The 20,479-nt window shown below is 44.6% G+C and overlaps 2 protein-coding genes across 2 annotated transcripts; both read left to right on the top strand.

Moving 5' to 3' along the window:
- The first annotated feature begins 112 nt into the window (after nt 1-112).
- LOC128257704 (uncharacterized) lies at nt 113-3,372 on the top strand. The gene is made up of 2 exons (XM_052988839.1): nt 113-665; nt 1,069-3,372. Exons 1-2 carry the CDS (start codon nt 552-554, stop codon nt 3,295-3,297), a joined length of 2,343 nt encoding a protein of 780 aa, XP_052844799.1. The 5' UTR covers nt 113-551; the 3' UTR covers nt 3,298-3,372.
- Nucleotides 3,373-4,137: 765 nt separating this feature from the next.
- Nucleotides 4,138-16,545, top strand: LOC128257206 (cadherin-23). Its single transcript, XM_052988091.1, is given in 10 exon segments — nt 4,138-4,300; nt 5,018-5,347; nt 10,159-10,523; nt 10,587-11,747; nt 11,749-12,085; nt 12,145-12,406; nt 12,470-14,084; nt 14,134-14,436; nt 14,501-15,642; nt 15,707-16,545. Coding segments are annotated over 9 exon segments (5,475 nt in total). The 5' UTR covers nt 4,138-4,300; nt 5,018-5,184; the 3' UTR covers nt 15,834-16,545.
- Nucleotides 16,546-20,479: the final 3,934 nt, after the last annotated feature.

Genomic DNA, 20,479 nt, shown 5'->3' with positions numbered 1-20,479 from the left:
AAAATTAAAATATAAATAAAATTAAGATCCGGCTAAAAAAGGGATTTTTTTAAATTTAAGTACAAATTGGTAGGCCTCAGTTGCATAGGACAAGTGTGATACCTACTATTTTCATATTAAATTTGACTTTTTTGAGCTCTTCTGAAGGAGAAACCCTGTATTGTGTTCTTATCAACTCCTCCGTCAGAGCATAACCACTTCGGATTTATAAGACCCACGTGATATTCCTAGCTACACCGCTGCGATCTTCAGATTTTCATGGTCAATGCGTTTTTTAATATCTCTTTCTTTTCCACATGCCTGGGAGCACGAATTCGCATGAGCAATTAATTTATTTGTCTGTAGATTGCTGTTTTGCTTTCGCAGCCAAACCGTATTAAACTTTCTAATTAAGCTGTTGCACTTGGGCCGATATAACCGATGCTTTTTAGGCGCCGCCAGCGCCCGGCTGCACTCAGTCATCGTTGCGATCCGCGATGAGGCAGAAGCCCAAGCCCACATTTATAAAGCGATAGGCAAGCCGAGTGGTTCGAGCAGCAGAGTCCGGAAAGATGTTCATGCAGTCGGCAGTCAGTCAAGGACAACGAGACACTCGAACGCGACTGGATCCAGGCTCAACTGAAGGCAGACGGTGGATTATGGGCCTGATCCTGGGCTACACAATTGTGAGTTGACAGCTTAAGCCGTTTTCTAGAAGATTAAATCTGAAAAGAATAAGGGACAGATAAAATTTTATGGATACACCTGATGTATATATCTAATAAAACCAATAAATATTTGAAATATTTAAAAAAAAATTTTAAATTGTTTATCAGTGAAAGTAATTTTCCAACATAAAAGTTATACATTTCAAGCGCAGATTAAATTCATAAGTAATAACGAAAAAACCTGCGATTACATGGCAAACTTGATACGATGAATTGGAACTGTAGTTGTACATCCCTCAAGATACAATCGCAAATTTTTGGAAACAATTATAAGATGAAATCGTTTTTGCCCAAATAACCAATTACTCTCGAGCACATGTAACCTTATAATCTTTGATCTTATTTTGTGTGTGCCTTGCAGATGTCTCTCATGGTAGTCAAGGTCGCCTCAGCAGCAGCTCTTTATCAGCAGCAACATCTGCAGCAGCAGCATCTACTGCATCAGCAGCAATCGCCCAACGACATTGAGTCCTCGGCAGACGAGCCCACGACCACGGAGCCTGAGCAATCAGACAGCGACAGCGACATCGACAAGATGCGGGCCAAGTTGCAGCAACTGCAGCACGAGCAGCAGCAACAGTATCTGCGCCAGCAGCAACACCAGTTGCAGCTGCATCTGCAGCAGATGCAGGCCACGCAGGGGGCTGCTGGGGAAACCGCCTACTTATTGGAGCGTGCCGACAGCAACATTGCACCCATCTACGGGACGTGGCGCACGAAAGCGCAACGGCAGCAACACCAGCAACACCAGCAACTCCAGCAACAGCAGCAACAGCAGCAACACGCAACATCATCGCACGAAACTGACGACACCCATGTGTATGAGCGTCTGCCCAAGCGATCGGCGACCATGACGCCTCTGAGGGGGCTGCTGCGTGACCAGATGCCACGCCCCCCGCGCCTCACCACCCAGGACATGCAGTTGTCCTTGGGCTCGCCCACGCCCCCACCGGCGCCCACAAAGGCGCTGCTGAGACGTCAGTACTCGGAGACCCCGGGATCGCGAGCTCTGCGCAACCAGGAGGAGGGGTACAAGCCCAAGCCCTTTCACTTTCCCTACGAAGGCCCCCTGCCCGAGCAGTTCAGCAAGGGCGAAGCTCGTCCGGAGCTGAACAACATCCAGGATATACTGCAGCACCTGCACATTGGCGGTGTGGCGCCCAGCAATCTGCCACCCATGGTGATGATGCCCACGGGTCTACACATTGCCGGTAGCTTCAAGAACCTCAAGTCCAGTGGGATTGGCAACTTCTTCCGGGGCAAGCGCAACAAGAAGCAGTTGCAGTTCAGCATCCCCATGCCCATGTTCCCCATGACCATGCCCATGCCCATGTCCATGCCCATGCCCATGCAGTGGTATGCTCCGGGTGTGCTGCCCCACCAAAGGGTGGCCATCGATCAGTTGTACCCCTATAAGCCCCGTTCGCCGCAGGATGTCAATCTGCTGGCCATGCAGCCGCTGGGCAACGGGAAGCCCCTGTCCAAAAAGAAGAAAAAGAAGCAGCAACAGCAACTGCAACAGCAGCAGCAGCAACAGTTGCAGGAGCACGGAAGTCATCAGCACTTTGTGGCAGACCCCTTCGTGCAGCACTTTCCCCAATCGTTGCTATCGCTGAATGCCACCAGGCAGCCGCAGCTTAAGCGGGTGCCCTTCAAGGTCAATCTGGACATATATCCGGTGCTGCCGCCATCGCGACCCGCGTCCGTGATGCGACACCCCTTCCAGCAGGAGTACGCCCTGCCCTCGGCGGCTGCCTTGACGGGCACCACGGCGAGCGGTTTGCACATGGGCCAAGGTCATGGCCAATACCAGACGCCCTTCAAGTTCCCCACCCAACAACCCGTGCTCTTTCCCGATCAGGCCACCCGATATAGTCAGCAACAGGCTTTGTACCAGGCGCAGGCCCACAAGTTTCCGCCGCCCAAGAGCGTGCATGCTGATGAGGCCATTTACGGCCAGAGTCTGGGACAGGGTCAAGGTCAGGGTCAAGGGCAGGGTCAAGGTCAAGGGCAGGGTCCGGTTGAGAGCCAAGCGAACCCCATTATGCTGCACTTGAACGTATTTCCCAAGCAGAAACCCACTGCCACGATTCGCAGCTCCACCAATCCGTTTTACAACCACAACATGCAGCGCCAGACGATGAACTCGAATGACTTGCCACCTCCCAATCCGCCAAGTCCAATAGAACCGAGACAGGCGGTCAACGGCAACGTTACTCACCTGCAGCAACAGCAGCAACATCTGCAACAACTTCATCCATCGCTCAATCAAACCCAGCAGCAACATCAACCGACACAACAGCAACATCTGCAATCGCTGGCCGGCAATCGTTCGAGTACCATTTCCCGCAGCGATCACCTGCCGCTGATTGACTTTGAGCATCCCATAGTGGCGGCCGAACTGCCGGATCCAGTCGCTTTAACCCACATTCGGCAGGATCATCGATACAGGAAGACGCCCGTGGACGACCACTTTCGCTACCAGAAGAGCGCCAACATCGAGCAGATGGCGGCCGAGGCCCAGACTGCCTCGCTCTTCCGCTTTCCCGTCGAGGACCTGATTCAGTTCCAGGTGGACGATGCTCTCTAACCACGAGTTACGCTAGTTTTAATTAGACTTAGATAGGTGTAGCAACATCACTCCATATAGCAACCATTTGTTTGCCCATAAATAAAATATAGATAAATTGTACTTTCTATTTGTATAAATACGTATCTCAATCTATTTCACGAAATGTTTTTTATTTATTTTTTTTAAAGGTTTGAAAATATAATCAAAAAATTGTTCAGCCTTGGAAACCATAAAAGTGGTTTGCTTAAAAAATCGTTTTTAAGTTTATACCCAAACGATAATTATCAAAGAAACGAAAGTATAAAAATAAAACTTGTGTGGCTTAAAGTGAGGTCTGAAACAAAAAAGTATTGGATTTATATAATTTAGGAATGAATTATTAGATACTTTTACCTTAATACAGTCTGTAGTTTATTTTCAAGACACACTTGTTTTTTTTTTCTTTTGAAAATTTTGGTTGAGAACTATAGATTAATTTTATGCAATATTTTTTGTTCCTTTATTTTGGCTTGGTAATAAGAACACAATCACAACTATTATGTTGAAAATTCTTTAACTTTTTATTTTTTCCAGACGAATTTAGCATAGATCAGTGAAAGTGATGATGAGAACTATGGCAACAAAATAAGTGGTTTATTGTTTTACCTGAAAATACTTTTGTTTTGCAGCCCAAAAGTAGGCTTCCAAAGCGATTGTCAATTTTCATTGCCAATTACCTTGCGCTTGCGCGAAGCCACAGCAAAACAGAACCGGCAAGAGCGGAAAACCAGTATTCGGAGCTCGGCGACTGAGACCCTGCCGCTCCGGAGAGCCAAGAACGGGCGGCAACAGGTAAGTCCGGCCAGAAGGTAAGCGAGCGTCGCTCCGTCCAGACGTTGCCGCGCTTCAAACTCTCGAGTAAATCGGTATTACCCGCGGATACTACAAGATACCGGAGCAGCAACAACAAGAAGGCGCAAGATCAAGTTTCGGACCCTAGCGTCATTCGTTTTGCGGTTTCGAGAGTGTGTGTGATTTTTGCGTGCGTTGGCCAAAACCAAAAATACCCATAAAGTGTGGAATAGTTTAGTGTTAATTATAGTTTTTGCCAAAGCCATTTGCCCTCAGCCCCCTGAATTGCATTTTTGCTTCCTGTTTCCCACCACCTTCCTTTTTGTGTTTCCTCTTTCTCTCTATTCGCTGTTCTTTTTTGGCCAAAACAAGTAGAACCCATAGATACCTACTACGAGGAACCAGTCTGTTTGCCTGTGTGTTGTTTATTTGTTTTAGCCCTTTTGCACATTCCCCGTGTTTCGCTCAAAAACTGGTGTGTTGGTTCGTACCAAAAGAAAGCCATCACCATCGCATTTGCCAATCGCCGAGAAGTGCCCAATGATCGGAACTGGCAGACAGCAGCCGCCTCATCATCATGTGCCACTTTTCACATGTGCATAAAGTGAAATCTTCTGTGTTCGCCACTAAATTTTTTTAGATCTCCACGGAATATCTTATTTTTTGCTGTTTTATATGTTTTGCACATCATTGGTGGAATGCGATCGAGAGCTGGCAAAAGTTCAAACGGCAAGGCTGAGATAAGTAAATCTGCAAGCTAAGCCAAAGTCTCAGCCATTCCCATTCGTTTGAGCCAACCCGCGACAAGGCCGACTGGGGGGAGGGCGTTGCAGCTAGCATTGAAAAATCGTTGTTTCGGGCCACATAAATAACCAGCGTTTTTGTTTTTATTTTGCATTTCGGCCAGTCCAAGAACGCGAGCAGAACGCGTAGTGAGAGATACAAAAATCAAATCAAAAAAAGATAATCGAAACTGTGTCGTTCTACATGTGCCAAATACTCGAGTAAACACCATCGAAAACTTGGACCTAACGGATACGGATACCTAACGGCACTGGAATTAGCAACGGCAACATGTTGCCGCTGCTGTTGCCGTTTTTTCTATGCCTGAGCCTGGGCCTGACCGCCGGCCAACTGGTAAACCATCCGCCACAGTTCGTCCCCGGAACGGGCGATATGTCCCGCTTCAGCCTCTCGGAAAACACGCCCGTCGGCAGTCCCGTCTTCCAGCTGAAAGGTGAGTTTGAGTTAGAGTTTGAGTATCAGTTCCAGTTCCAGTTCTAGCCAGGTGTTTCACTGGTTTTTGAGTAGGGGGAGTTCTAGCCAAGATTGCATGCTCGACATCTTATCAACATGTGTAGTACGGGGCCATCACGTTTCATAATTTTATGCGGAATTGCTTCATGGCTTTCATTGCAGCCCCGAGACAATGTGCACCAATAGCCCAATTCCCACGCAGTTTGTGGCAATGCCTTTCACTGGCAGTAGTTTGTTTTTATGTTGGCCAAAAAAAGAGATGGATAAGACCCTGGTGGAGTGGGTGTGTGGGAAGATGTTTTTATTAATAGCTACATATATGCGTTAATATTTAGTGAAAACTAATGCTATATAAGTACATACCTCATAAAATTTATAAATTAAATTTAGCCCAGAAAAGTTTGTAGACCGCATACGCTATAAAATAAGATAACATATGTATACAAAAGTATAACTTATCTAAACCTTTCTACCAGACAGATAAACTTTAATATTGAGTCAGTCACGATCTTGCACTAATTATCAAATAAGCTGTTAAATTATTTATCTTGCCCATTTACTTTTGTGCGAACAATGGTATTATAGTTCGGTCATGAACACTTAATAAAAATGGGGGCTGGGTCTAACCAATATTAAAAACTTGTTTGAAAATTGTAATGAATTTAAATGGTTTGCAACTATAAGAAAGAAGCAAAAGGTTTAAATCTTAATGGTTACGAAGCTAAAATCAACTAATTAACTTTAAAATTTGAATTAAAGGCTTCTCTAAAATTAAGTCTTAAATAAGACGTAAACTTACAAATATTGCTTTGGTTACAAAATATTAAAAATATTTTACTCATGTGCTTGTAGGCAAAATAATACAATAATCGTATTTTACAAAAAAAACGTTGTTGCTAAAAATAACTAATAAATAATTCAATCAAAAATAGAAAACTTTTTTATTTAGTGTATGACAGCAAAAAAAAATATGTATTTTTGTAGAAATGATAAAATAATATTAACGTTTTATTAATTAAATACATTTGATTAAATATATTTATTTTTCAAACTGAAATAAAAATTTTGTTTGTCTGCAGCCATTACATTCACTTAAACTGTCTTTACCTTTTGTAAACTATTCAAAAGAGTATTCACATTTCGATTCTGACACACATTACACAAAAACTGGCTCTAATAATTTTGTAATTTGGCTTTTGCGCATACCTCAAATTACCAGTGGTGACTTTCATTTCTTGGACCAACTCTGCTCTGGGTGGGCCACCTACTTCGGGTCAACCTTGTGCGGGGTATTGGATTTTTGTGGTTGCTGCACGTTTTCAGCACCCTCGTATCTCACACTCGACAGATACATACGTATATATACGTACGTATAATATCGCGATTGCATAATGCAAGTTGGCTTAAAATATGCAGAGTGGATCTGCAAGAATGCGCGATAAGGCAACAAGATATTCATGTTTTTTATTGTTTATTTTTTTATTACAATTTGTGTTTCTGGTTTACAGTTTTTTGAAGTTAGCTCGCTCAAGAATGCAGTTTGCTAATCAATTGACAAACAAAAACACACAAAGACAGGCGAGATACATATGTATCTGATGGGTGAGCAGGCGGAAATGCATTTGAACACGTTTGTGCGTAGCATCGGTGATAAGTGTTAGTCCACGATAATGGTGATTGCCATAAAGTAATGGCTTCCATTAGATAGAGAATGAAACCAGCACTTTTACTTGGAACGAGAGTGGCAATCAATCGAGAGTCGATTTCCCATGCACACGCATATTAAGAGTTAATAAACTTCGGGCGGTCCCGTCACTCCCCCAAAAATGATTATTATACACCTGTTCCACAACCGGGTGACACCCTAACACAGAGGCCCAGTTAAAAGATAGAGATACATTTGCAGGTGCGGTTTCAGCCCGGGAGGCCTGCAAATTGATGCCGCTCCATGGCAACTTCATAATCAGATGGGGCATTGTCTTAACTGGTTGCCGAGCGTGTGCCAAATCGCCTTGGATGATGATGCTCGCCCAATGACTCCGCATGCATCTGTAACCGAGACTCGGATCCAGATGTAGATAGAGATGGAGACTGGTTGGTTTTGCAAGCGGCATCCGTGAGATACGAAACACGTTTGCTTCGGTGCGTTGGAAATCAAGAGTGTGCCGTGGAAAACCCCTCGACACCAAAAGGTAAATGGAAAAACTGACCAGACCAGGGAAATTGCTTGGACCAAACGGCGAGCCGGGAAACTGAAACCATATCTGGCACAACATAATCCCAAATTGCAACTCAATTCCGAGTGTCAATTGTTGCACAACTCCAACGTCCACTGGGATTACCTCCTGGTGTCGAAACCAGAGGATTTTATTGCATGAAATGTTTTAGTGGAAACTCCTATCGGTTAACCGCTTAAGTTTTTTTTACATACCCACTTAATTACATACTGCCCACAGCCGAAAACACTAACTAAAACGAACGATTGTACGTATGTTGGTACATGGCGTTCTTTTTTTTCACTTCTTTCGGCTTATCCACCCTACCATGTGTAATAACAACCAAAATATTAACAAATACGCTCCGCCAAGCATGAAATCACAAATTATTTCTCCCGCATCAACAGCAACAACAATAGTAACCACAACAATTACACCCACCCCCCTTATGGAAGAGCATCATCCATGCTGGGCAAAGTGAAAAGTAGGAAAGCTTTTCCACAACTCGCACGTACCCGCAATTACAGTGCTCACTCAGCTTTTCTAGTTTTCCCTCAATTGCCCAAAAAACTATGCCCATATGTACGTTATACACACATACTTGGATCGAACACGAGAATTCATAAAGAGAAAACTAACGAGAATCGATAGATAGAGAGGGGTTGATCTAAAGATACCCTACACTTCTAATTGTTATATTTCATTTTATCAGTTATTAAGATAGCTCAGATAATCTACTATTCAATAAAGAGCATTGTAAATATAGTTAGTGAAAATATGTAATGTAATGCAATATGTAATATAATCTATAATATTTTCACCAACCAAGAATTTTATTTCATTTATTAATTAATATCCAAACGCTACAATTACAGTCTTATATTTATTAATATTAAATATAAGATATAACAATTTGAGTAAGGCTTTACAATTTGGTTTATACATGAAAGGAAAGCTTTGCAGATAGTTTTACTTAAAATAAGTTACAACTATCTTTAAATACGCTAAAATTCAGATAAAGCTATCTGTGACTCAAAATGATGTCCAACAAGAACATTAAAAATTTCTTTCAATAAACCTAGACTTCATTTTGTTCTTTTTTTATTAAATGCTATAATAAATATGGTTACATTATTTATTTAATACTTTCCATAAATATTTTGTATTTTACCTAATTCCGAAAAACCCCAATCACCCCTCGATTGCGCGGTATGAATAAGCGTAAGCCCCGAAAAATGATTATGTACATTGAAAAGTTAAAATGCTCACTCACGCGCCAATGCAATGGGATTGGGATTGGTATTGGGATAGAGCAATGGTTGTAGGGGAACCCGGGGAACGGAAATGTTATCGGTATGTTTTGGTTTTGGTTTGGGTGAACTGGAGGAGCGGCTAGGCCTGTTTGCTTCCCGCTTTGAGCCGTGTTTTTGTTTTGTGGTCGTGCTGCTGCAATTGTCGGTGTACCACAAACCCGCTCCCAACTATTCTCCAACTAGCCCCCCTGCAAACTTGAAAAATTTGTCTGCCAAAAGCTGTTTTCCCGACCGCTTATTGGTCTCTGTTTTCTTTTGTAAGCTCTTCGGGTTCATTTGTTTTCTTTCTTTTCTCCATGATTGCTTTGCTAGAATTTCTAAAATAATTTCGTGTTGCCCCTGGAGCTGATTTTTTTTGGCTGCCCAAGTTAAATACTAGTAGATATATTTCCTGTTATTAGACCGGGGGCATAGAGAAAGAGAAAATGACGGGGGAATGACACAATCCACTTAGGGTTAGACGCAGACCCACAACTAGTTGCCCCAGTTCCGAAGGGGCCGGAAAACCGCACTGGAGGGGAAAAGTCGGTGGCGAAGGAGGTTGTGGGAACCGAATTAGCATTTTTCACACGCTTTTACATAAACCCACGGGCGGCAACAGCGGCGGCTCTACTGAACGACTTCTACGAAGTGACAGCCTATGACGCTGGCTCGGATTACTCGTAATTAAAGCAGTGAGCGTGTCAAACACGGGGAGCCACCGGCAAACCGACAAACCAACTAACCGTCGCCAACTAATTTGTTGCACTTTTTCCGGCTGGCAAACACACGCCAGCCAGCCACACACAGAATAACATATTGATATTTATAGTTTATCAACAACTTCTTTACAAATAAAAAAATATACGTTTATAATAGTTATCTCATGGTCATGCATTTTCTCAGGCTATATTTCTTTTAATATGCATATTGGAATTTAGTAATCAATCTACGGGGGGCTTAAGTCTTAGCCCGCAGTACGCTTGGCACTAATAAATCATTTTTTAAAGTTACTTTATAAAAACAAAACCGAAATCATTGTTGATTCAGTCTGCTTAAGAGCTTTATAAAAAATTGTAAGGCGATTTATTTATAGTTGGCTGTAATTTTGTGCCAATATTAAAAGCTGATATTACAGGAAATAACTGGATTAAGCTAAAAAACAATTTCATTTTACTCTTTATTAAAATATAAAAGATCGCTAATTTGATATATAATTTTATATTTTTGGTACTATTATAAATTTTAAATTTAAACTATTTTATAAATATTTTCCATTGCAGGCACCGATCCAGAAGGAGGTCGCCTGAAGTACAGTATCAGTGGACCAGTTTTCTCTGTGGATCGGGAGACTGGGGTGGTGCGCCTGCGTCAAGAGTTGGACCGAGAGACCCAGGACACCGTAGAGGTGATCATCAGCATTACGGATGAAGGTGTATATGGTACGGAGCCTAATACCGTCTCCCAGCGGCGGGAGATTCCAGTGCGGGACTACAATGACAACCAGCCGACTTTCCTGGGAAGACCCTACACCGCTAGTGTGAGCGAATCCCTTCCAGTGGGTGCGGAGCTAACTGTGGAGCCACCCATCGTGGTCGTCGACCGGGATGAAGGCATCAACGCCGAGGTTCAGATGAAGTGTTTGGAGGTGAGTGATTAATCAAGGGGTAAATTATATTGAAAATCTCACTGTTTTCCCATTCTTTACCAGGAAAATGACATTTGTGACATCTTCGAGGTGCGAGCAGTGAAAATCTCGGACGGAAACTATACAGCGCGAGTGGCACTAAAGCAACCACTGGACTTCGAGAGTCGTCCCTCGTACATCCTGACCATCTCGGCCTCGGACAGTGCCCTGGACAACCGCCTCTCCTCACTGGCCACCATATCCATCAATGTGATCGATATCCAGGACCAGCCGCCGGTCTTCACCAATGCCCCATACTCAGCAACTGTTCCGGAAAACACTCCTACAGGAGTGAGCATACTGACGGTCAAGGCCGTCGATGGGGATGTGGGCATACCCAGGGACATATTCCTGTCCCTGGAGGACGAACCCTTCGGACACTTTGAGTTGGTACCGTTCGGAGATCCCCGTGAGGGAACGGCCGTTCTGCAGACAACCTCCGAACCCCTGGATCGCGAAAACGCCGAGATTCTGCAGAATGGCGGGGTGTATGTGTTCACTGTTAGAGCCACTGAGCTGATAGACGGAGGCATTCCTGCCGAGCACTCGCTTACCAGAGTGACCATAGTGGTCACCGATGTGGATGATCACCAGCCCACTTTCAGCGGACCGCACTTTAATGTTTCCATAACAGAGAACCTGGCTAATGGAATGCCATTGCCGGGACTATCGATCTTTGTGGATGATCGCGACATGGGCGAGAACAGTCGGTATGAGCTTTCTTTGAGGGACGTGGCCAATTCAGACGGTGTATTCGCAGTCTCACCCACTGAAGCTCAAGGCCGGACACCGGTGGTTGTCAAGGTGCTGAATGCCAGTCGTTTGGACTACGATGTTCCAAATCCAGAACTACGGAAACTTGAGTTCGATCTGGTGGCTTCCGTTAAGGGTGTGGAAAAGGCAAAGTCTCGGGTGGAGATCCATCTGCTGGATGCTAATGACAATGCTCCGGTATTTGATCAGACCACTTACCGTTTTACGGCAGCTGAGGATCTTCTCGTGGATGCGTTGATAGGTCATGTGAAGGCCACCGATGCAGATTCCGGAGAATTTGGACATGTTCGCTATGTGCTCAAGGGTTTCGGGGCAGACATCTTCTATGTGGATCCGGAAACCGGAGGTCTTTACTTGCAGAAGCCACTGGACTACGAGAAGCAGAGCAGCTACAGCCTCACAGTGGTGGCCAGTCGATGGAGGTGAACGTGAGGCGAACGCAAATCTCTTCATCGGGGTCACGGACGTGAACGACAACCATCCAAACTTCGAAAGCGGGGAGTACAGTCGCACCATCCGCGAAGGTGCAGCCCTCTTCGAGCCCCAGTTCTTTGTCCGCGCCCACGATGCAGATGGTCCCACACAGGGAAACGGTAGGGTTAGGTACTCCATTGTGTCCGAAAACAGCATAGCTGGGAATGTATTCCGAATCGAGCCGGATACGGGAGAGATTGTCATCCAGAAGGCGGCGCGATCCATGGACACGGAACGCGGCGAGTACGAACTGGTTGTTTCAGCTACGGATTTCGGTGAGTTAACTGCATACTATTTGAAATTAAGTTATTAATATTGAAACAATTCTTTTAAGGCACACCTCCTTTATCAAACACCACTCGTGTTTTGGTACGGGTTGGAATCTCTGGAAATCAACGGCCCATCTTCCGAGGGCATTTCCAAAATATGGAGAACTTGCCGGTTATAGGACCGCCCAGCTATCGGGTTTCCATTCCCGAGAATGCCGTGGCAGGATCGAATGTCACTTCGGTATCTGCCCACGATCCGGATGGTCTGGACAGCCTGCTTCGGTACAGGATAGTGGGAGCCAATGACAACTTTGAGATTGATGAGCTGTGAGTATCTTTACAGACTTTAGTGGATTTATTATATTTTAACCGACCATATTTTTCTGACAGTTCCGGCTTGATAACAGTCTCCCCGCAAGCCCGCATCGATCGCGACTCGAACATGAACAGCTTTGAGATCATAGTGAATGCCGTGGACTCGGGAACGCCAATTCCGGAAACTGCCACCACTACGGTTTATGTGAATGTGAAGGACATCAATGATGAGCGTCCCAGGTTTGAGCAGAACAGCTATGCGACCTACGTGTCTGAGAGGACAGCCGTGGGCGAGAGTGTCCTTCGGGTGAAGGCCATCGACAAGGACCTGAACTCGAAGTTGGAGTACGGACTGGTGGGTCCTGTCACGGCCACCACAAAAGCGGGTGTAAGCATCACCAATCGGAGCAATTACCGACTGCAGGAGGCCTTTCGCGTGGACAGTCACAGTGGTGAGATCTTCGTCAATGGTTCCCTTCGTCACGATGTGGCCGCCATCATCATTTTCACCGTGGGAGTGCGGGATCTCAATGCAGAGGTGGATCCCGAGGGGCAAGTGGACAGCACCGAGGTGACCGTGTATGTGCAGTCCTTCCAGGACACCAATCCCGTGTTCAAGAACCCCGGCTGGAGCAGCTCCCGACCCGTGATCGATGTAAAGATCAAGGAGGAGATGCCCATCGACAGTGCACTGTTTATTCTCCAGGCGGAGGATCCAGTGACCCGGCAGCCCATCACCAGCTTCGAGTTGGTGGAGCCCAAGCAAGTGGACTACTTCCAGGTGGCCGAGCGCACTGGCGAGGTGATCCTCAAGAGGCGACTGGACTACGAGGCTCTGGGTGAGTCTGGTCCCGAGTTTGAACTGCAAGTGCGGGCCAACAGCGCCGATCGTCAAAGGAGCACCGTCAGTCGGGTAAATATCACCGTGGAGAATGTGAACGACAATAGTCCACGGTTCGAGCAGAGTTCCTATCGAGCCACGATCATCGAGAACAGACCTCATCCGGAGCGAGTGATCCGGGTGAGAGCTCTGGACAAGGATGCAGTGCTCAATGCCCGGGATGAGCGTTTGGGCTACCACAAGATCATCTACTCGCTGCAGGGCGAGCATGCAATGCTCTTCGAGATCAACAACACCACTGGAGAAATAACCGTGGGCAGCGGACAGATCATCGATAGAGAGCGTACGCCCAGGATTCAGTTGCAGATCAAGGCGGAGGATTCCCCTGGACGTCCCACAGATGCCAAACAGAGTGTGGTAGAGCTGCAGATCGATGTCTTGGACGTGAATGACAATGCACCGGTGTTCACGCAGAAGAAATACAGCACTGTGATTCCGGAAAATGCCCAGATCGACTCTTTTGTTCTCCAACTGGAGGCTGTGGATGCGGACGAGGGTCTGGGTGGCGAAGTGCACTACGAACTGGTCAACGAGGGCGAGGCCAATGGACTCTTCAAGGTCGATCCCAAGAGTGGTCTGGTATCCACCCGACGTAATCTTACGGGCAAGGGTCGCGCCGAACCCTATGTGCTAATAGTACGAGCCCAGGATAATGGCAACCAACTTCCCAAGCAGCCCACCCTGTCCACTGACACCGATGTCCGGATATTCATTGGGGATGTGAGCGCCAACGACGGAGTGCCCTATTTTGTGGCTCCTCGTGTCGGTCAGATGGCCAATGTTACTGAGGTGAGTGACTGATAATCTCTTTTCCCATAATAAAAACATGTTCCCCTAGAATGCTGTCATTGGAGCCCCCGTATTTCAAGTGATTGCCAGCGATCCGGATGATGAAAACACTCCCTCTGGCACCATTACGTATCGCCTTTTGCCGGATACTCCGGATGCAGAAGCCTTCATCATAGACGCCCACTCGGGATTGATAACCACCAGGCAGTCTCTGGATCGAGAGACAAAGAACATGTACAGGATCCTGCTGGAAGTGAGTGACAATGGACAACCCAAGCAGTCGGTGACGCGAATTCTTCAGATTGCAGTTCTGGATGTGGATGATCACGAGCCTCGATTCGCCAGAGAAGTTGTGAGTAAACAGTACATTTTATGGGAAAACCAGGTAACAATTTAAACTTATTTACTTTCTAAAGGACGAAGGACCCTTGAGCATGGCGGTAAGAGAGGAGGAACCGGCTGGCACCATTGTGGGCAACTTCAGCGCATTGGACGAAGATCTAGGCGACAATGCGGCCATTGACTATGTCATCATCGAGGGCAACAACGAGCAGTTGTTTACGGTCGAGAGGACAAACGAGAGCCTGGCCATTCTCAAGACCCAAAAGCCCATCGATCGAGAGCAGGTTGAGTCCTTTACCCTGACAGTGAAGTGCCTGAAATTGGGCGAACTTGGCTACAAGTTTGTTGGCGATCCTTACGATCGCCGGGATCCCTCACACTTGCGCATAACCATTCGAGTGCTGGACATCGACGACAATCTGCCGCAATTCGAGCAGCCAGACCCCACGGTGGGTATCAGGATAAATGTACCCATCGACACAGTGGTGACCACTTTAAGGGCCAGCGATGCGGATGCCGAGGCTCCGGCCATTGGGCTTTCCATTGAGAACGTGACCTTTGTGCCACAGTTCTACAAGAGGAGTCGAAGTCTGGCAGTGGGCAATCTTCAAGGACTCTTCACCCTCAACAACCGAACTGGCGAGCTGCGAACTGGAGGCTCATTTGCTGACTACGTGGATGGTTACTTCCTGATGCGGGTGATGGCCAACAATTCAGTGGAGCCCAAACGACAAGCCCACAGTAACCTCAAGGTGTTTGTGATTCGTGACAAATCCCTGCTGAAGTTCGTCTTTGCCCGACCGCCCAACGAAATCCAGCACAACATTCGGCCCTTCCAGGAGCAGCTCCAGAAGAAGCTGAAACCGCTGGGACTGGAGCTGCATGTGCTGGATACCCAGGTGTTCACACGACCCGACATGAGTCTGGACTTCACTGCCACTAGTTCGTGTTTCCAAATGTTCAAGAATGGAGCAGCCTTGTCCTACAATGAGATGCAAAAGCTGATGAACTCGCTGCAGTTGCGACAGGAGCTGTTGGATATATACGCTGCCTATGGAGTTAGTGAAGTGGAGTCCTGTTCGGTGAGAAGGACTCATGCGGCGGCCCTCTTCGCGGGAATGCTCACCTCGGCAGGGGCGTGGCTGGTCTTCCTGGCCGCCCTCATTGGCCTGGCTGCCTTGGTTTCGCTGTGCACGGCCTGCTGTTTGAAGAAGAAGTAAGTTGGATTAGGAGCTTGGGGAGATACTAGCTTGATCTAAATAAATTCTTTTTTTTTACAGGCTAAAACGTCATAGCAAACGGAGCCTGCAGGCGAGTCTACGGACCCCAACGGAGCACACACCCACCTCCTACAGCTACTCCATGCCCGCAGTCCTCTACTCCGAGCCCATTTACGGGCCCTTGTAGCCGCAGCTCATCTTCTGCACGGGAAGGTCCAGGTTCAACCACTGACCACCAACCAACCAACCAAGTAGACTAGTGCCCAAGACTCAAGACCCCTTTGCACCAGCGGAGATCCTCGCAGCTGGACCTCCGCTCGGCAACTGCGAACCGGGACTTTATTCTAGCAGAGATTGGTAGACGGTAGAATGCCAAATCAGTCCATATACCATAAGCTTAAGCATACTATGCGCGTGATCTAGTATGTACATGTAGCACCAATTAGCCTAGGTTTTAGTTTTAACATTTATATATATATAGAACTGTATAAAGCGTAGCGATAATCCAATTGAAACGATAGCTTAAGTCAAGTCAGTTCTATGTGTCATTTGTGTTGAAGTGCTGGTTTTACCGGCCGATTTCGCGGGTTTTGGCAGGTCTGGAATGCATTTATTTTTATATATTTATCTTATCGTCTATTTGCCAACCACATGTCGAACAAGTGCAGAATAAATATCGCCCCAAACGCAGCCCAATTCCAGCTCCACAATCCAATCCTCGACCAGGAGTCAAAGTCAGGCCATGTGCGTGTCGACCGAAAATGAGTCTACCGTTTTCAAACAGAATGCATATGCTCTCGCTATTAAGTAAATATATTTATATACGACTAAGTAGTTTTTCCAATGTGAACATGTGTGCAAATAAATTCTATTAACTACAAAAATGTGAAAAAACAAAACGCGAGCATTTACTCATTTTTCCCGACGCGTTTGCGTTGGCTTTTAAGGCGGACGTGTGAAGTGATATGCAAATGAATCGTATCCCCCCTAATGGCCTGAAATCCAGAAAGGTGTGGGCCCTGAAAGTGGGTTCGATCAGTATTTATTGGTTTTTTTGGCAGAATAGTTATTGTTTTGAATAGAACATAAATACTTTTGGACTCTAGAACTTTATCTGGGGCAAGGATATATACTGCTTTGTTTTAAACGATTTTCAAAACAAAGTTTTGAATGAACAAAGCATTCATAAAATATTAAATAAAAGAAACACACCTAAGTATGACTTTTGAATTTTAAAGTAATTTAGCATTCAAAGGCTTATTGTTTATCATACTTTTCTTTATGTTCGTAAATGGTTACAGATACAAGTGAACCACGATTTCGCATTATCCGTTTACATGTCTCAAGCCGTTTTAAGTACCATCAGATCCTGGCTCGAGTTGTTAACTAGGCGCTCCGGATTCCAGATTCCAATTAAAGTTGCCGTGCTTATAGTAATTGCAAATTCCCATTTTGAGTTCATTTTGGGAAATGCGTCACTATGCAGGCAAGTGAAAATGTAACGTACAAAGTAAATATCGCAGTGAGGGTGAGCGGGTCAGGGGGAGGGAAAAACCCATAAATAATAAATGTTGTTAAAACTAATGTGCGGCGCTCATTAGCCCCTGGCAACGAACGAGAGAACGGGCGGGAAAACAGGGGATGATGCTGGTCCTTGGTCCTTAGTTCTTGGTCCTGCCCCGATCCCCGATCCTGGCCCAAAATCAAAGGGTGCAAGATGAACTCACTCGGGGGTTGCTGGTTGCTGGCACTCTCCGGCGACTTATTTTTATAACTTTTTAAAGCGAAACAACATCAACAACACAAGACAGCGAATCAAGTGCTGTCGGGGTCAACTCAACTGAACCTTTGGGGGTTGCTTTAACCCCCTCCCAGAGATGGTGTGTAATTAAACTCGTTTCCCCCACTAGCGAAAGTCTCTCGAATTTACATAGAGCCCAACTAACCTGGATTGCAGTGCCCTTGCAGTCTCTGGTTTTTTTGTGTTTCGCTAAATCACCTTCCACTTGAACAGTGATTGATGATGGCAGTGTCATCCTCATAAATCACACTACAAATTCGAGTGTCAAAGCGGCTCGCGTTGGGAAATTACTTATGGCGCCAACCATCGCGACCTAAAGTTCCGGTAATCGCCAATTAATACCACTGGATAGATGTTTTTTTTTTCGGGGCGCCAATAGCTTTACTTATATAGATCTGCAAGTGGGAAACGTTTGCGTATTTAAAAGACAAAAAAATATTTTATAAAGTGAACTATTGCAAGTCTACTTAAAATGAATCCTGCTTCTAAAAGAGATCTGTAATTTATTATGTAAACAACTATGGTTAATGGTTTCATTAATACTTAATGCAGTATCATCGCAGCTAAACAAAACATCTGATCATGGATTAAAAACCTTAAAAAATTGAAACTTTAATTTGTGACGAATATAATATGTTAACATTTTGGAATAGGCAGTTAGTTATTGAACTCCTTGTGATAAATTTTTGATATCTAAACTAATTGATGGTCTTTCCATTTAAATGTTTAAAAAACTAACGTTCATTTTTGTCAATTTAAGTTAGATGCATACGCTTCTATATATTATTAAACAAAAGATACTAAGTACATTCATTCAAGAGAAATATTTGAAAATATATAGATTATATCTATTCAAACTTAATATGTATATTAAGGCTATTGACTTCCGATTTAATCTGATTCATTCTATTCTGGTTACGTTTTGTTTGCATTACACATACTATATAACGCCTGTATGCAGGTGTCCACAAATTAACTTTTTACCCCAGATTCAATTCCCTGACAGCTAGTGTCGGTCGTCAGTCAGTTAGCCAGATGTCCAGCTGACAATCCGACAAACAATGCCAAGCAATTAATGACTGAGCCCGGCCGTTTCCTTTGCCTTGGGACCCTCCTCCTCGTCCTGATCGAGCAACAAATTGTGAAAAGCCTTGCGTGCATACCAAAAAGTGAAAAGCCGGGCAGGAAAGTGAGGCAAGGAATCATAACGGTCGCTTTCTGAGGTGGCAGGGCCATAAAAAAGGACTTAGGGGTTGCGTAATTGCAGTTAACTACTAGTTCAGCTTCCCGTTTATATTTTGGGGTAATTTTCGCAATTTATTTTTTGCAAAGATTTTCCGCAATTTTTGCCGAATTTTCCTTTTTTTTTGTGTGGCAGTCCGCACAATGATGGAATTACCGCGGGGTTTTCGCGCGAATTTCCGCTCTAAGCCGGAAGTGGAATTCCCAGGATGCGTCAGCTTAGGCTCACAGAAAGGATTTCACCGCCGTAACCCCCATCGCTCGGGCCGTGCCGGTTGTTTACATTTAACAATAACTGGGCATGAAACCGTTGTTTTGCCGACATTTTAGTGCCAACCTTTCGATTCAATTTATGCAAAAGGGAAAAAAAATTAACAAATATCAACCATAAATTAGAAATGTCAGCTTCATTATGCACATGGCGCTGCATAGTAATTAGGCAGCTTCTCGCGTCCTCGTAGCTCTCTGCAAACTACCTATAAATTTATGACCACTTGATGAACTGCACCCGGATCCGAGACGGAATCTGGGGTTGGGCTCTCACATTTCGTCCTGGTCGCTGGTTGCTGGTTTGCTGGCTTGCTGGCTAAGCTCATTTGCATAACAATCAACTCATCGTTTGCGGTACAGCTACCATCTACCATCTACCACTCCTTGCTGCCAGGATTTTTCCATTTTCAGCTGGGCAAAAGGGTGCTCTTGTGCTTCCTCCAATGCTAATGTTTCGCGTACACTGGCGGGTGTGAAGTTGTAAAGTTTAATGTATTGTTTGTCTAACAGTTTATTCATTTGGAAAACGAATATATTTGAAATGGCATAGTCAGAATGTGACTAGAATAAAAAATTGTTCTTATTGGGGGTTGGCTATTCGAATAACTGTTTCCAAAAAAATTCTTTTAATAATCATTCATGTGTGAGGCCGTTTGTTTTCTTCAACGAAATTTAAACTGTAATTATTTATATAGAAAGTAAATTTTACGCAGAGTAAATATCTTTTTTTTAAACGCATCTGTAAACCTTTTTACTGATGTATTTATCCACAAAATTACTTTTTTAAAATTATTGTAATTTATAAACGTCAACTAATAATAGTTCAAAGCACTTTAGATTATAGATATAAAACATGTGTTACGTATTTCATTTTTAAACCCATCTGTAAACCTTCTTACTGATATATTAATCCTCTACATTAGTTTAATCAAAAATATTGAAATATAACTAATAATAGTTTAAAGCACTTTTTATTTGAGATATAAAACAAGCGTTTGTTTTTTTTTTATTTATTTTTTCATTTTTACATATGTCTAAAAACTTAAATAATAAGAATTCATAATGTCCTGAAACATCCATTAATTTGTTTTGTCCGCAACCTTAATCGAATTTTCTGGTCCTATCGGTCGTGGGCATGAACATGATCTCAATTCGATTTGGCTAATAGAGGAGCATGCACGATATAGTTATCTGATTCTTGATTTACATGTGTTAACATTTTCGCTTTGTTTTCCCTTTTCTGCGTACCACTTTCTGGCTCAACAATGTGACACAAATCTGCTTAAATTTGACTAAAACCGCTCTGATCGGATTAAAAATCAGCGCTTGCATAACATTTTACAGTTTCATTCGAGGGACCGCTGCACACAAATGCGACAGATTGGCTTCCTTCCACGGACTTTGAAACATATAGAGAAATAAATAGGTCCCGCTTGGGGTACGGGTACTAAGTGTAACAAAATACTCGAGCGGCTGTTTGTTTATCCAATGTTTTTCGGTTAGATGAGCACACAGCTCAA

The sequence above is a fragment of the Drosophila gunungcola genome (assembly GCF_025200985.1).
Source record: "Drosophila gunungcola strain Sukarami chromosome 3L unlocalized genomic scaffold, Dgunungcola_SK_2 000002F, whole genome shotgun sequence".
Classification (NCBI taxonomy): Eukaryota; Metazoa; Arthropoda; class Insecta; order Diptera; family Drosophilidae; genus Drosophila; species Drosophila gunungcola.
Note: the sequence above shows the minus strand (reverse complement) of the source record. Positions and strands in the feature narration are given on the sequence as shown.

Coding starts and splice junctions, on each gene's coding strand:
- LOC128257704 (XM_052988839.1), top strand. CDS start 552: ATGTTCATGCAGTCGGCAGTCAGTCAAGGACAACGAGACACTCGAACG. Junction 666..1,068: donor TGATCCTGGGCTACACAATT/GTGAGTTGACAG, acceptor TGTGCCTTGCAG/ATGTCTCTCATGGTAGTCAA.